Below are 22,361 nucleotides of genomic sequence, written 5' to 3' on the forward strand. Positions count from 1 at the left end.
TTCATCAGCAATTGGAAGTTTTGAAAATTTAATCGGGTGATAAATATTGTTGATTGGATTTATTTATTGGATGCTGCAGTTGCTTTCAATTTACAGACCAGAATCAGACCTATTTATAAAAGTATATAGTTAAGAAGTAGGTACACTATTTCTACCATAATTTTAGAAGAACTACGAGTATCTTCTCTTTTTGAGCGTGTACATCTATTGTTATTAAGAATAGGCATTTGGTTGAATTGCCGTTTCAGACGTGAGCAGCCAAGGGGTATGGGATCATTTCGCTGCGTCTGCACACATTCGTACTCTGGAGGTTAATGTTCTATTAGTTCAGTCTAGAATCACATTAACGACCGCAATATCCATAGGATATAAATGCATAGGATTTCCCTTAGTAGTACCTACTTAGGTAAGTATAAAAGCTGTAGAATTCTTAGTATTTTTCCGTTGATGGCCGTACCACAGCCACAGTTTACCAGCTGGTTCTCTAAGCGAATCACGTAGCTTTGAGTGGACGACAACGTGTCCCCAGAATGTCTAAGAAGTCAGAGAAAAGCCTTCTTACTACGTGAGCCACTCTCAAAGATCCAAGGACTACTCCAAAAGGATCTTGGCGACTAAATAAAATGTAAACAAGTCCCACTAATATAATAACAATTACCAACATTTCGTGTGTTTTACATTTCTAACAAATGAATACGTCCAATACTCAACTCAAAGTTGGCTTAAAATCTTACCCGTTGGATATCGTCTACGGTTGGCTAAAAAATTGGTCTTTGACAAAAAGCAGTCGTCTCCGTTTAGCTCTTAAAACCTATTATAAATACATATAGATATGGGTACTTTGCTTTTACTAACAGGGGGTTGCATTGTAAAGATAGAGTTGAAAGAGTTATGTTTTTAACCCCCGACCCAAAAAGAGGGGTGTTATAAGTTTGACGTGTGTATCTGTGTGTCTGTGTATCTGTGTATCTGTGTATCTGTCTGTGGCATCGTAGCGCCTAAACGAATGAACCGATTTTAATTTAGTTTTTTTTGTTTGAAAGGTGGCTTGATCGAGAGTGTTCTTAGCTATAATATAAAAAAATTGGTTCAGCCGTTTAAGAGTTATCAGCTCTTTTCTAGTTTTCTTGTAGAAAAGAAGGTTAGATAACCGTTAGGTTCATAATATTACGTCAATAGACAAATGTCAAGCTGTCAAGATGGTCGTTGCCTAAATACATAATTATTTATTTGAAAATGATGTTTTGGAAAACTCAAATACTTTGGATCGTCGGGGGTGTTATAAATTTTTAATTTACACTTGTGATCTAGGATATCCCTATATTATGTATAAAATAAATATTAAACAAACACTAAATAAATAGTTATTTTCCAATAAATTTTATTTTTATGATTGTAATGATAGCCTAGTGGGCAAAATTCGGCCTCCTAATCAGAGTGTCTGGGGTTCGATCCCAGCCACGCATCTCTAACTTTTCCGAGTTATATATGCGTTACAACTTGCTTTAACGCCGAAAGAAAACATCGTGAGAAACTGTAAAACTGAGAGTTTTTCATACTTAATGGGTTTTTTTAAGTTGAGTGAAATCTGCCAATCCGCATAAGTATTTACCTATTGTAATATGACCTACAATCCTAGTATCTACGAGCACTATCTATCGAAAAATTTAAACTATTTCCGATCATCTCTTGCGTGATGTGATTTCTTGAGATAAACCAATTTGTCATGCAATGCGGAACTTGGTACACGACACGAAAATACCGTACGAATGGAGACATAAGGTGCAAAGCACTCGTTCCGTTTACTTGACGCTAAGGAATTCTATTTTTCATGTACACAGTTTTCCTTTGAATGTATCACAAATTCAATTCTGTTTAGAACCTCGATTTCCGCTTTTCTTTTCAAACTTTAAACATGTTAGTAATATTATAAAAGTTGTAAAAGTACTTAAATAGTACATATTATTATCCTATAAACTAATATTACAATAATGAAAGTGTATCTGTCCGTCTGCTAGCTTTTCATGACCTTTAAGTTTAACCGATATGACGAAATTTGGTATTGAGGTGTTTTGGTATTTGGCTTGCATGCCAACGAAAAAAAAATATTTTTTTGTCCCAGAAAATCAAATAGTCCCACGGTGGTTTTAGAAAAACCTAAATCCTCACCGAGCAACTCACGGATATCATATATTTAGTACGAGCTTGCATTTCGGAGACGAATAGTTACTTTACCGGAAAATAGAAGAGTTCTTTAAAAAACCGATTTCTTTGGATTTCTAAAAAATCTTAATCCACGTGGACTAAGTTGCGAGAATCATCTAGTCTAGTAATTAATATATTTGTGTCAGGTTCTCTTGTATCTACTAAGACTCAATGACCCACGGGTCAAACATAGTAGATGTGAAATTTTTTTGAGCCTCTTTCTAATTCGAATTTTTTATCACGTAAAAACTGCACCTGTGTCCGAAGGCCAAATGTCGTCGTCTACTCATCCATTCAAATTTATTCACGAGTTAGGTGATTCTCCAGCCAACGGATCCTATCGCTTGACTTGAATCACGTTACCCATATATTAGAATTTTATAGCGGTCGTATTTTTTCGGTCAGACAAAAAGAAATGAATTCATTTTACATATTTACGTAGCAAATATTAAATAGGCTAGGAAATATTCATAACATATTTTTTATTTTATTTTTATTTATTTATTATTATTTACATTAAAAATATACAGAGAATATATATAATACATATATACCAGTATTTAATTTAAAATTTTGTGTAAAATATAATATTAAATTGCACAACTTTAAGACGAAGAAATTCGCAAAATTAAGTACAGCAGAAGCTTGTCATAAAAGTAACAATTTTATTAATACTAACTAACTTCTGCCATAATAATATCCACGTATATTTGGTTTTCAAATAGTTTTAACGTGCTTCACTTTCGTAATTTGATTCAATTTTTGTGACAGTTTTTTTAATTAGTGGGTCTAGTGATTTTAAAGGGGTTTCTCTCACGAATTTTACTCCCATAACAAAACGAAGTAAGTATATGAACTGGATGGTGGTTCCAACTTCTCAATTCCCATGTTTGAGGAGTAGGTCGTACTTACAGCTCATCAAAAGCCGGACGATGAAGGATCAGCTGATTGGGTATCATAATGCCTATTGTGTGATGATTCTTTATTATTGAATATTAGGTTGCAACTCTTTAATCCAGGTGTCATAGAGATAAAATGTGTCCATATACAATTGATATTCTGGTAAAAAGTTGTATGCTAATATTATACTTTTTTAAAGCTTATTTAAATGCATAATCTAGTAAGCACTTAGGATAGTTAACCAAGCTTTACCTCTACGAACATAGCAGCAGTTTTTATAGCCATCTGTCCTATAGCTTGGTAGCATTGCTGAAGGTTAGGTCGGTTACGCTTACTCATGCAAATTTATTCACGAGTGAGAGTACTCTGCATATCCTTCGCCTCATGGCTTGTACAATTTGACTTGTATCTCTTCAACCATATGAAATATCCATTTGCTCGCATAAGCTAAGACTGACTTAATTTGTTCATTTGTAGAATTCATCAGTGAACAAGCAGATTTGGGGCTCAAACGCTCAACTGCCGCAAATACTTACTCCTTCACAAGAATTAGGTGTTTGTCGTATTGTGTTTTAAACCCAATTGTGTGTTTTCCGATACATAATCTTTCACATTGTTGGCCCATTAACTTAAAATTTACGTTTGTCTGTCCGTGAATCTTATTGTTCTTTGACTGAGAACAAATGGTGTCTTATTATGTTTTATTGGTTGTTCGTGTTTTTAACGTGAATAAGTATATAGCCACAATAGCTACAAATGACTACATTAATAGATGTCAACATAAACTATATTACAAAAATATTTTCCTTGACGAGAATGCCTTTTTGACATTTTTATCTGTAACTGTTATATTAATAACTATGTAATAACGTACGTACACCACAAAAACAAGCTATGTTTCTAAAAAGAAAACTGTCCACATTTCAATATAACAAGTGAATAAATCTATAATGTAGAGCAAATGTAAAGATCTGCGGTAGTGCCGACCTTTGACAAAGACTAAACGTCCTGAAACCTGAAAACGAACAATCTGTGGTATCAGTAATTCATTATTATCAGTCACATGTATATTATTATTTAGATAGAATCATGAAATTTGGCAGGTAGGTAGGTCTTATGGCACAAGTAAAGGAAAAAATCAGAAAGCTGAGAATTCATGGTTATAATATCACACAATGAAATAAAAAATGTGTTCACGAAAAATTTAAATTTACTAAATCACATAAAGATGGCACAGTTCCTTATTAACTTGCAGTGCTCTACATAAAAGTGTTAGGTATACCTACCTTGTATGATGTGGCACGGAACCCTTCATGTGTAAGTTTGACTTGCACTTGACTGCTTTTTTGCTAAGCGTCCTAATATATTATGAGTATCACTTAGCGAGTAGGTAGGTTACTTATTGAGCAAAATGTAGAGCCGTTTTATAAACAGTCACGTTATTATAGTAGTGCCGACAATGCTTTGGAATTTGAACAAATAGTAATTGTGTAGTATAGTGACTGTCCTGCAGTGAATACTTCAAATAACCACGGGATGCCGTGTGACAGGCAGTTCCACCATTAGTATTATCCCACACCTTGAAGCAATTTACTACCATTACATAGCCCCATTGAAAAACGTAATCAACTGCAAGACACCATATGGCCGTTGCGGCCCTCAACCATGTCCAAAGACATAAATGGGCAGGTTGTCGTCACAGATGGAATGCCATTGCGTCGGGGCAGCCTTGCCTCGCGGGGAGGCGGGAGGGAGACCCTCCCGCGCAACCTGCGCCTCCGTCACACCTCGCATAGTGCCTCGCCCGCGCATGCCGAGCGACCATACGCGAGCGCGACGAAACTGATCATTTAAATAATCTCTCGATTCCGATACAATTACAAGTGTAAACAGAACGAAGTGACAGAAAAGTTCTAGTGATGTTCGCTTAGACGTTAATGAATAAGGTAAACAGTGGATGTATATGGTATAACAGTTTTTCGTGAGTACTTACTGGGTCTGCAAGGGCATTTACAAGTCAGTGCAATACATAACAGTTATCATAGTTGGTCGAGTTATATACTTACATTTTGAGTGACAATACTGTGTTTCTCGCTTACATTTTCATGAATGGATAGTAAGTACGAACCGGTCGCGCACCTTGCTTGCATAACAAAACCAAAATAGAGCAGTGTGTCAATAGAACCTTTGAAGCCTTTTTGAGAAAAGGGTGACAAAGATGTGAAGTGGCGAGCTAATGACATCATCCTGTGATATGTTCACACTCCGCCCACATCGCACGTGTTAAGGTTGCACAGATTGCGTGAAAATTTATTTATTTTTAATGTGCAATCTTCTACTATAAGAAAAGATTTTTTTCTGTAAGACGAAAATAGGAAAAATATTGATTAGATATAGATTAGATTCGATGTTTCTTTAAAAATAAAAAAATAAAAATAAAAAAAGTTATCTATACTAATATTATAAAGAGGAAACCTTTGTATTTTTGAATGTTAGTATTGAATAGGCTCAAAAACTACTGGACCGATTTCAAAATTTCTTTTACCATTACTTAGAGGGATTCTTCCGAATCCGTATAGGCTATATTTTATCCCGGAAAATAGAAAAAATAAATGTCCACCCGTGCGAAGCCGGGGCGGGTCGCTAGTTTCTAATAAGCGGATTGGGCAGTAAGCAAAATAAAAATATTTTTTAAAGATTTTCCGATTATGCTCCGAAACTCTACCAGTTTCATAATGTCTATTTTGTTAGCTTGAAAATTTTAAATAGGTATACTAATGTAGAATGTTTTAAAATTATCTACACATTCTTAGCTACCTAAGAAGGTAAAACAGTGTACAGTAACTTAAAAAATAGCTGAAAAAAATAATTCTTTTTGATATTTTGAAAAAGTCGGGTTTTCTTTGTTCAGAGGTAGTCAATATAATACTTATGTATCTGCCAATCCATTTAACAGAAAAACGGCTAGGTACTAAACCATTTTATAAAGTTATCTGTAGTATGCAGGACATCCATCAAGTTGGTATATCATTTTCTGACTATCTTGCAGGGGATTGGCAGAGACATCTTATACCTACTACTACCACTACTACCATACTTACATTTTAATAACCGGTTATTGAAAACCCCAAATAAAGAAAAATTCTCCTCCATAACATAGATGTCAGTCTTTTACCTTTAATAGTTTCGTTACTCGGAAAATGGTGGACCTAACTCATCTATACGACAAAGGACCCTAGAGATTGGGAATGCCAATAAATAACTTCCTTTCAGCCCGCCACTTTGGTTCAAAGATAAATGACATTAAAAGTGAGATAAACGTTTTCTATTAAGAATTTGATATATTTATTTTATATAAATTATTATTGCTTATCATAGTATTCTAATAAATAAGAGTAGTAATTCTGTATAAAGTAGATTTATGCCTATTTAGAAAATACATATAGAAGTCGGTTAAAAATTAAGACGACTGATTTTCCTAGTAATCAGGTATTTTCTTCTAGTACCTATACCAGACATTACCTGATTAATTATATAAACTAACGTAGTATTTTAACTTTTTAAAACAGATTTAAAAAGCAGTTTGGCCCTTTCTTAATCGGACACAGGAGGGTTTATCTATTTTACTTATAAGTTATAACAATACAATTTATTAGACTCGTTATAAGAAGGATTGTGGCTTTGTTTTACTTATACACCTAGGTACTATTTAGTAAAGAAGAAATACCCGTGTAATTACCTCACAGTTTATTACACTGGTAATTATATTCATACGTACCTATACTACTTACCTTCAAACATTAATAGTTTAATGTAAAAGATAAGACATTTTATAACAACGTTATGGCGGAAACTTTTTTACTAAATAATAATAATTTATAAATTAGTATCCATTGTTCTAAGTAACGCTTAATGATTTTGTACGAAATGTTGCACTTGAGTTGTTATAGCGCAACGAGTCATTTAGATGATGAATCATTTGACCACGAGATATGAATTATGAATTATTCCTCAGATGGAATCTTTTATGTTTTACCGCTAAGTTTTATATCTAACTGCATTTGTCATGATGTAGTCATTATGTTTATTTATAACTGACTTCAAAAATCATTTAGCATCTTTATAATATGGATCTGTGGATTAGCCACGGTCGAGGCGTACTTTGAAATCAAATTAATAAAACATCAAAGAGATAATCATATTAAAAGCGACGAAAACAAGTCCTTATTGTCAAGAGCCTCTTCTGAAGGTATTATTAGGAGCCTATAAACACTTTATATCTTGCTGGTTACTATCTGATTTAAAAACTGTTTTTTTTTTTGTATACCTATAGTACCTACCCTTATAAAACAATAAAACCTATGTATAAACAAGTGTCAATCTTTTGAAGTGAAAACTTCTTTAGGCACGTTGGGTAGTTTTTGAGATGGGTAAAAAATAAAAATTGGATAAACGGATGAGCCGTGCAAATCTAACACATAGACAGACACACTTTGGCATTCATCATTATTAATATGGACTTATCAAAGTATGCGGATATCTTTCTATATGGATGGTTTCACACATTGGAGCACGAATACCGTATTTACTAGGGCTACCAACGATTGCAGATTTTCCGGGACATCGCGGTCTTGGGGAAAATATTAAGCCTTCCCATCAAGACCCCTTTGTGGGTCTGGACGAGGACGCTATTGTCCCTTGAAAACAATGTAACTGAATAAATGTAAATAATTTAATTTGGTTAGCATAGAGCGCGCGGTTGGAAGGTTCAACTTATCGCGAATTTTATCTGTAAGTAAATGTTGCATTAAAATACATTTGTAATTTATTGCCTGCGGCATACATACTTACGTCCATCTCCTAGATATCAAATAAAAATTCCGGAAATAACTTCTTTACCTCCTCATTTCCAGTTCGCGGCCTGGTCGTTAGGTTTCCTCATTAAAATGATATAATTTTCATATCTTAGCTACCTTCAATAAATTAAGCAGCTATTCCACATAATTCATTTTCTTATAAGATGTATATTAACTAAACAGGCGTAAAAGCTGTATCTACGCGATGAGATTTTAATTAAATTAAATTTTTTAAGGTCTAGACCTTAAAATTCGTTCCTATATCCTACCTATCTAACTAAACCTATCTAACCACACATTTTTATTGAACAACAGCCATCCTCGACCAAAGAGACCAAGACGACGACCAAAAGCGTTCTCCAATTTTACGCTGACTCAGCGCACATAGTTATCTGCGTTAGCAGATACCCACATGTTCTAGATATACTTGTCTCCGATAACATTGAGATTAGTCTAGTTGTGAAGTTTTTCGAAATTTTTTTCATAGTCCAGTAGGCATTTGCCTACATTTTATTCTTGAAATATTGTTACGGGTGATCACATTTTTACGCCCCCAAACGTTTCCAAAACTAGAAAATTTTGATCTCATTAGATTCCGTACACCTTAATCTAGGCTCGTAAATTTAATTTTTTAGTATTTTAGTTTAGTTTAGTAAAAAAAACTCAAAAAAGATTTTAGGTCAAAATAATGATATTTAGACGCAAGTAACTTTTAACATAAGCATTATATCTACATTTCTAAAAATTATGAAAATTGGAGTAAGTACATGTACGGAAAGGAAAACGTTTTCACTTTTTGTATGAAAATTTACAACTAGTCGATCCTCCTGTGAGCTGTCTTCTCTTTAATTATGTCAGACTGATTATAATATGTGTAGCACTGCCTGCATTAGGGATAAAATTAGCTCCAGGAAGACTGTATACGATGTTCAAGCTTCTTTCAAATTACTTTAGAAGCAACCTTTTGTAATAACTTTATAAAAATAGCAATCTTTGAACAGACTAGCTGAAGCATCTTCGCGTTTTATGATATAATCTCAGGACAAAAAGCTCCGTGCAATTTCGTTGGAATATAATATGGGACTATACAACTTGATCTCTATATGCAACGCACGTTTATTGCCATTAGCCACAGAATACAAAGTTCAATGACTCCATCCCTCTAGGATATATTGATGAAGGTAAAATCTATATTGCATGTAAAACGTAGAAATAACTAACGTTCGTTCAGTTTACATTGTTATACTTTTACTCACCGTTTAACGAAAATTCTTTATAACGTAATAAAATACTAAGTCCCTTCAATTTTGCTATATATAGTTCACTCTGTTTTTTTTAAATTACATTAGTCGATTTTTTTTTAATTTTTGAACTTCGATCGATTGATTTATAGCCTAGAGCACTCAGGTATAATAGTAATGTAACTATCATTGAAAGAATTTTCGGATTCCGATCATTATATTATTATGTAGTTCCGGAGATCACCTTCTACAAACAGACTAACTTTTACCTCTTTATACAAGATTTGTATCGAAGTCGCCAGTTTTGTATTTTATCTATCAGTGAAGCACTTAAAAGTAAAAATAAAGTTACTAGAGTTAATATTGATAAATTCTCATGCAAACAATGTATTAGCATCCTACGCAAATGCCGTGTTTTGCATGCGCGTAAGTTAATTATTGGCATACAATATGTACATGAAGTCAGATCGCTTCCTTCCTGCAAAGTTTGATATTACTTTGTGGATAAATATGATACGCGTAGTCGATGAAATGCATTCATACATAAAACCATTGAGTCAGACCATAGAAGAGCTGAGGCGTCAATAAAGCCTTTCCGCCTAATGATAATTCAAAATAACTAATGAAATAGCAGACATTTTTGGGGCGCTTGTGCTACGTCAACCGTCAACATTCTACCACCGATTCGGAAAGAAGATTCTACTGAGAAGAGCCGCCAAGATGCTCGGCAGCTATTCTTTCCGAAACGCAAAATATTAAGTTCAGTATGTAGCAATATTATCTATGTAACTATGTTGTTCATTATTAACTAAGAAATTCATAAACTCGAGTTGATAAAATATATTGTTTCTTCATATTGTTTGAATTCGTAATAATAAGTGCTGAATTCCGAGGGAAAAATCACACAGTTAAATTTTGCAGCGTGCGATCTACTTAACTTACTGCTACAGTCATATCAATATTAATCTCATTCGTTTTCAGCAACATGGCGAGGTTTTTTAGGTTTTTGGTCAGGTTTTATATTAACATCAATAACATCTCTAACACTTTTTACAATACCGTAATAGTTTCGTCTTATGATAAAGCTAGGCGGTAGATACGATTATCATACAGTGTAAATGATGAAAGCACGACTTTTTTACGGGACATGGCTACTCTAATAATGTGACAACTCCTGCATAAAAGACTATACCCTCTGCTAATACAGTAACTAAATGTACTCGTAGCATTAAATAAAATCAAAAATCTTTCAAGATCGAGACTTTTTCATCGAGATTTAGACTAGATACTCGCAGTAATTACGAGCTTAGCGAGACCGACTTTTTGGAAATGATTTGCCAGTTATCATTAATCTCTGCAAAAAATTATTATTATGAAAATATTTGCCACCTATAGCTTACCAGCTTTATATGTCATAATAGGTGGCAAATGGTTTTCTCTCTGATTTAAATCCGTAGTGGTTTTCGTCAAGAGAAAACAGAAAAACAAAGATACTTAAATAAAAGAATTTTCAGAAATGCTTCAAGCGAAGCCGGAGTGGGCTAGCTGATGAATTTGGTATATAATTATCTTGGCTTTTGCAAATAAGTCAGTAACACATGGCATTAATAAAAAATTATGTTGTTTTACTGGTAGCGAATCTTTAAATTACAGCACAGCCTGAGAACAACTCAGACTTTTCCCCGTGGAATTCACCTTTCGTATACTACATAATATATCCGGCCCTCAGTACTGCAGTCTGTAATTGGTATGTTTTTTCTACCTCGGCACGTTTACAACAGGTTTCGGGGAACTGGCAAAATAAGAAATAAGGGTCAGCCCGGTACAGCGGTGGAAAAAGAACAATAACCTCTTTCGCCTTAAGCCACCGATGACGCATCGATATTTTTAATGCTGAGAAATTATAAGCTGCATTTCTTTTTCAATGTAAAAACTTCGCACGGACTTGAAACAATGAGAATAAAAATTATAAACAACTAAAAATAATATGGAAGTTGTTTGAGCACAGTTTAACTTGAGAGGACTACCTAAGTAACTACGAATAAAGCGGGTGATGGAGAGAGCTATGCTTGGAGTTTTTCTATCAATCAGAAATGAGGAGATCTGTTATAGGAGGACCATAGCTTAAGCTTGCGAAACTAAAGTGGCAATGGGCAGTTCGAAAAACCGATATTTGTTGGGGTCCTAAAGTGCTAGGAGAGTGACTTTGCACCGGAAAGTGCAGTATTGGTAGATACCAACCACTTGACAGAAGGGCTCGGTCATTTTTTGTGCAACGGATCAACCTGGCTGTTTAGCGAGGAAATGCAGCCAATATTCTTGCCATTATTACTTGTAGGCGTAATTTCTACAGTATTATATCAGGCGTGGATTAGGTATTCATAAGATTTTCAATTATAAAAATACAGTACAACCAAATTAATAATGCGCATGCAGATCCGATCCGATCAGATATTCCGAATCATTGAATCGTAAGGCCCTAAACAATGCACTTGCATTTTGCACCTTGTTATAAACAAATAGGTGTCAATATCATGTGTATCATACGACCGTTGCCGAACAGTGACGAAGATTTCTATGCGCATTATTAATTTGGTTGTACTTGTACATATTATAGAAGTTTAGTTTCCTGTTTCCACACGCCATGGTCTTGCACCATGGATGAATGAATCATGGATTCGTTCGGGGGAGGTGGATGCTGCACAAGACCGTGGCGTGTGGAAGTCCCTACAAGAGACTATTATGTCCAGTAAGTAGTGGACGTCTATCGGTTGACGATGATAATAATAATGATATAGAAGTAGGCACTTATTCATACTTAGGTAAATGTAGTTATGCATGTATATTATTTTATATGAACATTGAATTGTAATTGGAAGTTGTAGGTACTTTTCCATAATTGATTCCTGAGTGGGCGGCCTGGTCTACAGCGACACCCAATAGCAATCAATCAGCTAACAAACAAAAATACTTTAAGTATCTATTTTATTAACACCTAATATAGGTGTAATCAATCATAATTTAATATTGAGTTTTATGGAAAAACTTTTTTTAAATAGGACAGTTAACAAGATTTTTTTGAGATCGGTTCATTTAAAAAAAGTTTTAACTGTTTTAAAAATCCTTTTGACTTTCCGGGACCAAAAGTACCACAAATGTCAAAATCGGTTAAAGGGGTGGGCCGTGAAAAGCTAGCAGACAGACAGACACACTTTCGCATTTATTTAAGTATGGATACGTAGATAAAGTTAAGTTGTTTGTCCACTTACTTTTTACATAGTACGTCTAACAAAATATTTTTGGCATATAATTTACTGCAGTCAAAAAATCTCTAGTAATTTAAATCTTTGCAAACTCTACGAAACCTAGTTTTTACGTCTTTACAGGTAAAAATTAATAAAAGATCTTTATCCCGTTAAATATAACTGGCGAAAGAATTCTCGTTAATTTTTTACTCACGTTGAGGGAACGTACAACGTCAGTGAACAAAGAAAAGTGTGAAAAAATGCAATATCGTAGGCGAGGGAAATTGTTTTACTACACTATAAATTCTTAAACAGGAAACAGTGCTAACTCAAGTAAAATAGACTGAAATTATGTATGAATTTATGTATGATTCGTTATGAACCATCAAAGCAATCAAATAATAAGACATATTTTTATACACTTATCGATAAGTATGTCAATTACTTTTGAATCCCTGTATCGCTATATTCCTATCGAACACTAGCTGATTCAAAACACTTCGACTACTTAAAAAACCTATGTAAAATTAAATCATAGTGGAACAATAATCACCCGAAGGTGTGCACTAAGGTGTGCTTAAGTCCTATTATAGTGCGTACTTGGATTTTGCTCAGATTTTACTTAGAGTTTAAACCACATAGATTTATGTCTGAGATGGTGGTAAGTATCTGAACTGAGTCAAAGTGCTCTGTAGAACTAAGGCTATACCCCGGTCGAGCATGATATTAATTCTAAAATACACTATATTTACAATACACTATAATTTCAATAAGTCAATTGTAAGTTATATTATATTATGTTCTAAATCTGTGCGAAGACAACCTTAGGCATCTACATAAATAAATAATTAATAAGTTCTACACCTCCAACTCACGGATAAATTGTAAACAGGGCCCGAAGCCGCCAAATGCCGTATTATGTGTATAGTAGACGTTTAAGTACATAATAATTATATATTCATTGTTCACAAACTTTGTCGGCTTACATGAATATATAGATTAAGATAAAAGGAAACGGAGACAACCGCTTTTTAACTTAGTCCAATTTTTATCCGACAATGACGGACAATAAACGTATGACGCAAAGAATCATAAGTAAATACCAAAACACTGACGTTCCAGCCGAGTACCTAAAGGGAAAATATGTTGAATGTTGAGTTAGTATTATTTAGTGTTTATATAATATTTCGCTCAATCTTGTTTGCAAACTGCGTAAATTGTTTAATAGTAGCGACGTCGCTCTTGGCGGATGTTTCAAGTATGGTATTGCACGTTTACGTCACGTACTTAGTTAGATTAGTTTACATCTTAGTTTGGCATCTAGATTCTACATCAACATTCTTACTAAATAGTTAACAAAGTAGAACCATCAAGTTATATTTACTTAAGTATTGGATGATGCCCGCGACTTCGTCCGCGTGGACTTAGATTTTTAAAAATCCTGCGGAACTCTTTGATTTCCCTGAATAAAAAATAGTCGTTCCCAGGATGTGATCTATTTCTGTACAAAAAAGGGGATACCCCCCGATTTCATCCACGTAAATTTATATGCCGTGGGAAATCTTTAATTTTCCGGGACAAAATGTAGCCTATATCCGTCCTCGGGATTCGAGCTTTCTCTGTTAAAAATGGTTAAAATGATTGGCACTGAAAACCTAGCAAGACTGACAGACACACTTTCGTATTTAGGTATGATATTAGTGCGGATGGCTACCATCTTGGTACTTAGTAGTCGACCTATTTACCCGACTACGAGAGGATTATGAGCGCTCTGGGTATAGGTATGTGTATACGTAACTTTATCGGTTCTCTTATAATTGGCATCTTACTCATTACTGTTAATGAGTTGCTATTGGCAGCATCCTCGGTATCGTTGACTATTAAAACATCATAACAAAATACCTATATTAAATATTTGTACCTATTACATATACCTACTTGTGAAAGACAATTACAAATAAATTTTCGACATATACTGGATGGGATTTTAAGAATGTATTCAATATTCATCTTAATTACGTATTCGTTTTTGAACTTAAAATTATATCCGTTTTATAGGTAGGTACTTCCCTTATTACAACATTATGTAACATTATATAAATACCTACCTATTATTAAATTCAAGATTTATTTTTGAAGAGATGATGCTCGCAATAAATCTCGTGGGAACTAATTTTTCGGGGTAAAAAGCATCGCCTCTGAGATGAAAGGTATCACTGTATCAAATTTTATCAAAATCCGTTTGAAGCAGATGGGCCGTATGAATCGTAACAGACAGAAAGACAGGCAGATAGACACATGGATTTCTAATAATATACCTACTGTGCCAAGCAAAGTTTATGAATAAACATGCTCTTTGGTATTTAGATGCATGTATTGTCACATGACTCAATGTTTACTGATGCGTGGTGACTAGTTAACCATATAAGATGAGGAATTACTATTTTTCGCATAAATTCCTGCGTTTAACTCTCTTGCCTTATATGGTAACATCATACTGTACCGTGCGTAGAATTCATTCAATATCGATGTTTATATTCAGTTAGGTACTACAAAATATGTTTTACAACACACTTTTATTACGTGATATAATTTATAGCTAGGATCTATCAATGAAAGAATTTTCAGCATCGGATCAATAGTTTCGGAGATCACCTCCTAAATCCAAACTTACAAACTTTATCTTTTTATAATATAAGTGTAAATGGTTTTAAAGCATGGCATTAGTTACTTGTAATTTAAATATTATATAAATTACATGGAAACAATTCAATAAAGGAAACAAACTTACAAAAAAATTGCACGGAGTGGTTCCCGTTATAACGAGCGAATCAACCGGCCTTGTCTACATAGACAAGGCCGGTTGATTCGCTCGTCCTTCACGAACGACATGGAGGTGCCTCCCTCGTGTACCTTTGTAATTTACACCAATCTATATTCAGAATCTTGAGTGTTAAACATCGGCTTAGAAGTAAATCTGTCATTTTATATGGACAATCTATTTGACAACAAAGGCAGGTTAAGGTAATACCGCCTGTCACTTTGTTAACTTGAAAACTTGCACTATATAGAGCACAGTGAACTAACTAGGGCCTCTAAGCTAACGCTGTCCAAAGCTTATACAGGCGACAGGTGTCTCGCTCGGCCTTTCGCCTTTTCTAGTTATAAACCGCCTTGCTAAGCCTGACTAAGTACCTATGTTTTATCACATTACAAATTGACAAATGATGATCATGACCAACTAAAATAGAGATGACGCCGACACGTGAGGTCGTCGTCGCGTCGCGCGTCGTAGCAAATACCGACTCTGCCCACAGCGGTTTTTTGATACAATATTAATATTTATCGACGACGCGCGACACTCCAATTTAAACGTAGTATTACCCACGCGGACATATTTAAAATTAATTTTCGGAATGTATAAAATTAATTTACGATCAAAGTCACGCATACTCTTGAAGGCGATTTAATTATGCGGCCAGTCGCCTTTTTTTTACAAAAAACAGAGGAACTCTGTCTGACGCAGTGGCGAGATGATTCGCCCAGCAAAGAAGAGATTCTGGATTCAGTATTTATTTTTCTTAGTCCTTGTTCCATTTTAAATGGAGTTGGGTATCCGTGTACGTAAGCACCATAAGCTTCATTAATTTTAGTAATTAAGAGGGCTCCATCCGTCACTCGTTTCATACATTCGTAGTTCCAATTTCATTTGAATATTAAGCAACCAAAGTCCATGAAATTTTGCAGATATATTCTAGTTTATTTTAGAAAAATATGATTGTTTTTTTTTGGGTTAGTAATAGCCTCGGCCCATAGCCTTTACCTACTATGCATTACTGCATAATATTCTGCAACTTTAACTTTACTTTTTTTAAATAGGTACAAAAAAGCAGTCATACGTAAGAACCAGCGAATAAATATCTAAGCGAATTCATAAAAACAAAAATCAACGGAGCATCGTTAGAGGCTATTCAATAAAAAATGTAGGTGTGCTTACATAATACGAGTAAGTAGGTAAGTATTTACTTAAGACCAACTGGATCGTTCTTTTCGTATACAAAAACCATAACTAAAATACTTACGGATAAATATTATACCTACCTAATATCATTCATTCATTTTATTTCATATTATCAGGATACAAGTTAAATGTAGGTTATTTAATTATAATAACTAGGTTTACCTACTTTTATAATTTATGTAGTTTTACTTACTTCAAAAACTGAAGTTCACAATTTCATTGATTTAGGACGATACGTACCGGCTCCTAATCTAATCATTAAGTTATCACCATTAATATAAAATTATATTTATCATAATATATAACAATAAACAATACTAAATTGAGGATTTCATAGAACCTACAAGGTACAAATGTAGGTACAATAGATAATACTTAGCTACTCCTTAATCAGTTTCATTAAAACACAAGTGTAATAAAGTTACAAGAAGAAAGTAAAACAACATTTTTACAAATTATTTTGCAGACTAATTAGACGGAAATTACTTGTTGTGTTAATGAAAACGTCAAATATTTCAAGTTTAAGAAAACTGCAAATTTAATTTTGCATTTTATTGCAGCTCTTGCGAATAATTAAGGTTATTTGTGTTAACCTTCTAATACTGTTATAAACCTATGTATAATATTAAAATAAAACATATCTAATCTATCTATTACTGACATAATTTGGTATCTACAATGATTCATATTTAATAAACCTGTTAGTAAAGTTCTACAATAATATAATTAGACGAAAGCTTCTTACGAAGATATAATTAAACTCGTTATTACCAGCATCAATAATTTTGCCCTACCAGAATGCTAAATTAATTATTTTAGCAAACGATGTCGCAGGCACCTGCTTGTTTATTTATAAGGCTCCGCAATTACTGAGGGGAAAACTTACAGAGGCTAAGTAGGTATATTGATTTCGGCAAGAAGTCCTAAAAGAGGCAATTCAAAGAGTGCGGACCCACCTGTTTTAAGTCTAAGGGGGTTTTATGTTAGATTTTATGTCCTTTGCTTTATTTAACAGCCAACAACGCAATTGATTGCGCGGCTGTCATTCTATTTTGCCGTCCGTCAATAAAAAGTTGTACAAAGGAAAATACGATTTAAATAAAACAAGTAGGTATTAGGTCTCTTTAATATTTACACCATGCACGAGGCCTGTGTGCCAATTCCTGGTAGCAGGTCACTATTTTTTAGGGTTCCGTACCTCAGAAGGAAAAACGGAACCCTTATCGGATTACTTTGATGTCTGTCTGTCTGTCCGTCCGTCCGTCCGTCGTGTCTGTCAAGAAAACCTATAGGGTACTTCCCGTTGACCTAGAATCATGAAATTTGGCAGGTAGGTAGATTTTATAGCACAAGTACAGGAATAAATCTGAAAACCGTAAATTTGTAGTTACATCATTAAAAAAATTAAAATGTGTTTCAATTTTCAAAGTAAGATAACTATACCAAGTGGGGTATCATATGAAAGGGTTTTACCTGTACATTCTAAAACCGATTTTTATTTATTTTTATGTATAATAGTTTTTGATTTATCGTGTTTAACGTTGCAAAAAATACCCGAGTACGGAACCCTCAGTGCGCGAGTCTGACTCGCACTTTGCCGGTTTTTCAAGTGCGCTCCTACTCGTAGGTGTCAAAAAGTGCGTAAACTCCGCATGCACCAATATCTATGTAAAGTAGTCTGTGTCGTTACGCGTAGGTAGATATGTACCGAGTATGTATCATACACAGAAACGTATGCAAAATAGAATTGTATGAGCTTTGCGTATCTAGAGTTTAAATAAAATCTGTGTGCTACGGCCGTATAATATTGTGAATCGATATATTTATGATCGAACAAGGCACGGGCGTGGCAAAGTCTAGCATACCTACTCGGTTTGAAATAAATCATACCCTAAGCGCTTTTACGTTACGTAGGGTGATGACAAAAGCAGCATCTTTTCAGTTACGAAAAATGTTTCATTTTACGTCATGTAAACAGCTACCCTCCTTTCATAAATACCGGTACCTATAAATGCTGAATTGCAATGAAGATAGTATGGCCAATTAAATGCAAACAGTTTATCAAACCGCTGACCAGGGAGCACGCTACGGAAACTTCTCATAATAACTATTTAATTGATGTTTATTTAGTTCAGCATTTAAATTACGCTTAGAATTATTTAGATTAATAGTTGTTTATATTAGATGTCACGTAGAAATAAATTGATACAACAATCATTATCACGGAAAACTCTCGTAACTACGTAATATATCATTCCAGCTTCATTCATAATCTGTAGGACAAGTTGCAAACTCACGCCACGATATCTATCTCGTACAACTGCCTGGGTACCTCTTTCTCTTCAATCAATTCACCTTAGCGACTGAAGTTTTAACAATGAAATATTCAGTTCTTTCCTTTGTTTTAACGATCTTAAAAGTTCTTATTGCCTACAGGATGAATCTTTACCGAATTTGTAGACATAGATCGATTAGGTGAAGACTTGAAGTGTATCGACTACAATAGAATTCGTTATTGTGGATCGAAATAAGTATACACAAAGTTCTCACAAAAGCGATACGCGCCGCGCCGGCCCAAGCAAACTAAAATGGAGCGCCTTCAGTAATTTGCCTAAGGCAAGGCAAAGCAAAGGCTCTTGAAACTTAAATTTTGCAACAAAATAAAACACAAATTACCATTCAAATAATTTACTTGACTAACTCAAGACAAGAGTTTTCTTTAGGTGAGGTGGCGGTACGGTTGGTCGATTTTAGTAATATTTGTGTGTTTTCGAATCAAGTGTGTATTTTTTACTGAATTTTACAGAAACAATGCACGTGACGGACATAGCCAATTATGGCTATTATAAAACCTATATATTTATAATTATTTATTGCTGTGCTGTTACACACAGAAAACAGAAGAGACGCGCGAGATAACAGTCCTTCCCAGTCAGTTAATTCGTGTTAACAAAGCATGCCCCATATCCTCGTCAATACCGTACCGCCCTCTGAATTTCAGTGCCCTAGGTGGTTGCCTAATTCGCCTTTATATCATATCATTATCTTATTTATATCATATCATTATCATCTGTAGCCAGGGCCGGCCCCTGGCTACAGATGATAATGATATGTGAAGAACTGTATTTTGAGTTGTAATTTTAAGAGATAAATCGTGAAACATCGCAATTGGTGTCATCAATCAAAGCAAAGTAACATTACGTGTGATCAATCCGCAAACAACTTTACGCTGCGACATTGACGTCCATCACGATTCACACATTGACAAGCAAGGTCGCTGTTAGGACTATATTAGGATTTCGGTTTAAATTTGTACTACTTAGATCTTTCTACCCATACCAATAATACAAATGCTACAAATTAAAAGCCATCCTATGACAATCGTCACCCGTTCAACGTACCCATTATAGGTCAGTAGAAAACCTTAAGTGCATGTAAGGATTTATGTCTTGTCTTTTTCAGAAGATGAAGATTTATACTATAATGAAAAAACTACATGCAAGGGTAGTATCATTCAAGAATAACTGACGAATACTAAATCATGGAGGGCGTTAGAGTAACGCATCAGGGTCTGAAGGCGCACACGCCTGAAGGATCGGCTGGTAGGATAACCCAGGCCGGTCTAGCAGCGCGAAGTGCAGAAGGAACCGCTGCTAAGGCAATGGCCATCAAGGGTCATGAAGATTTGTGGGTGGAAATCCAAGCCAACACGTTCAGAAACTGGGTTAATGAGACCCTCAAACCCGTAAATATAAAGGTAACGTTTCAAATATTTTAAAGTAAATTAAGAAATGGGACTGCTTTGTCTGTCTGAGCGTCCATCACAGGTGCTCATTTCAGTAACCACTCACGACACTGGACCTTAAAACGTCATAGCACTGCGCCATTGAACACACACACACACACACGGCGCAACAACGCCGCGTGCCACGCCACTGATGCCATGATCTGTGCCATGCCTTGCTTATGTCTGACCAGCCTCGTGTTCAGTGAGATGTTCCACTGTACTGCTATAGGTACGTCATATCCGTCGCGTATCCAGGCCTAAACATCCCCTTACATAACTATTAAAGGCCAAGCTTGTACATCAAAGGTGATTAAAATCTGTGAGTGGAAATCACACCCAACACCTTTCTTATATAGGTATTATTCAACCCTCGAACCAGTGAGCACGAAGATACTAATATTTCACACTACAACTCGTTTATCCTTCAAATTAACACTTTCCACTTCAGAAAACAAAATATTTAGCAATTCATAAAAACAACACAAGAAATAAATGTTACGGATTACTGGTGTTTCAATAGCGTGACTAAAATTTAGAGATCTTCATCGGGCAAGAACTGTAGTTCAAATATTATTTAATGTACCTTTTAATAAATAATAAACATTATGCGCGATGAACGAGCAGAAAAAATTAGGAAGCCCTGGAGAATTAGGGAGAATTTGGATTTTGGGATTGGGGGCCATATTAGCCCCCACCTTTGTTAGATTTGTAGGTATTCTTCCTACCGATGAGAGAGCCAAATAAAGTCAATCTCTCATTAACTCCTAGTCCAACTTGCTGAAGAAGGGGTCTTGAACCCTTAACCACATATCTGTGGGGGTTTCCCTGGGATAATAATGCTTTAAGCCCCCAGATCCTTCCGTACTAAAAGTACCGTTTCGTCCACCACATCTTTTCTAACGATAATTTGTCAACTGCAAGGTACAAGCAGAACCTGTCGGGATTAGGTGACATAGACCTTTGAATCGTCATTTATCACCCTTCCAATTATTTGGACAAAGTTGCTTAACTAGCTATGTGCCATTGCAGCTAAGCTACACATAATTATACCGTCGAATTTAAAATATTAAAATTAAATAATTTACCTACTGACTTTTATTAAATAAAAATAATACTCTTTTTCATGATTCTAGGTATTGGATCTAGTAGAGGATCTGCGAGATGGGACGGTATTATGCGCCTTGGTGGAAGCACTGCAGGGCCGCAGACTAAAGGGATGGAGCTCCAACCCCACGAACCAACACCACAGGCTGGAAAACGTTACCACTGCACTACAAGCCATCGAGGATGATGGTGTTAAGCTTGTTAATATCGGTAAGAAAATGTAACGCCGAACGAAGTGGAGTGGCACTAAGTTAAACTCCCTTTTTTAACTTTGACAAACGGTTAAAATTGTTAGATTTAATTAAAATGAACGCGCTCAATCAAGCGGGCGCGCTCTAAGGTTGAAATGTATAGAGCGCACTTTGACTTTGCTTAGACTTGAGTTTCAGTTGAAACGAGACAGATTTATGCCAGCGGTATAACGCTGTCTCATTTTAACAGTGTCTTAATTCTAAGCCAAGTCAAAGTGCGCTCTATAGATCTGAACCTCAGGCACAAGCTGTCTGAGGGGCCAGCCTGTTCTCACCGTGCACTATACCGAGACTCGCCGCACTGCGACTCTACCCGCCATCATTCCACGCGCTTGATCTGTGCTGGCCCTAAGATTCTTTCTTCATAGAGTTAGATCATTTTCGTTTTAACTGTATCTTAATTTGTTCTCTCTAATTCCTAATTTATAAGGTCTAGCAACAAAGTTGCGATAACTACGTTGCGATTTTCGCAATTGGTGTTATTGGCTGAATTTGTGTGAATATTAAGTACTACATACCTACCTGTCTGTCTGGAAGTTATTGAGAATGTCACAGAGAGACTGCCAAATTGTGGTTTAGGTCTGTAAATAATTATTATCAGGGCTGGTAAAATACGGGTATATTACCTGGGTTCTTTTTTCACGACGCTATATGATGGCAATTAAAAAGTTGTCAAAACATGAGATATATAACTGTATGCATTGTTATCCTATATTTTTTACAGTCTACCAGTTTTCCTAAATTGGCATTG

The 22,361-nt window shown here is 35.1% G+C and overlaps 1 protein-coding gene across 4 annotated transcripts in view; it reads left to right on the top strand.

Annotated features, from left to right (window-relative positions):
• Window positions 1–4,860: 4,860 nt before the first annotated feature.
• LOC123864607 (filamin-A) overlaps window positions 4,861–22,361 on the top strand; it is a 95,159-nt gene continuing 77,658 nt past the window's right edge. For 2 of the 4 annotated variants that reach the window (XM_045905186.1, XM_045905187.1), the window contains exons 1-3: window positions 4,861–5,051; window positions 19,931–20,225; window positions 21,389–21,569. In XM_045905186.1, the coding sequence (XP_045761142.1) occupies window positions 20,010–20,225; window positions 21,389–21,569 (397 nt within the window). In that variant the 5' untranslated portion in view covers window positions 4,861–5,051; window positions 19,931–20,009. Of the gene's footprint in view, window positions 5,226–19,930; window positions 20,226–21,388; window positions 21,570–22,361 lie in introns of all 4 variants that reach the window. The other 2 variants (XM_045905189.1, XM_045905188.1) reach the window with 2 other exon arrangements.

Source organism: Maniola jurtina, chromosome 4 (assembly GCF_905333055.1).
Source record: "Maniola jurtina chromosome 4, ilManJurt1.1, whole genome shotgun sequence".
NCBI lineage: Eukaryota > Metazoa > Arthropoda > Insecta > Lepidoptera > Nymphalidae > Maniola > Maniola jurtina.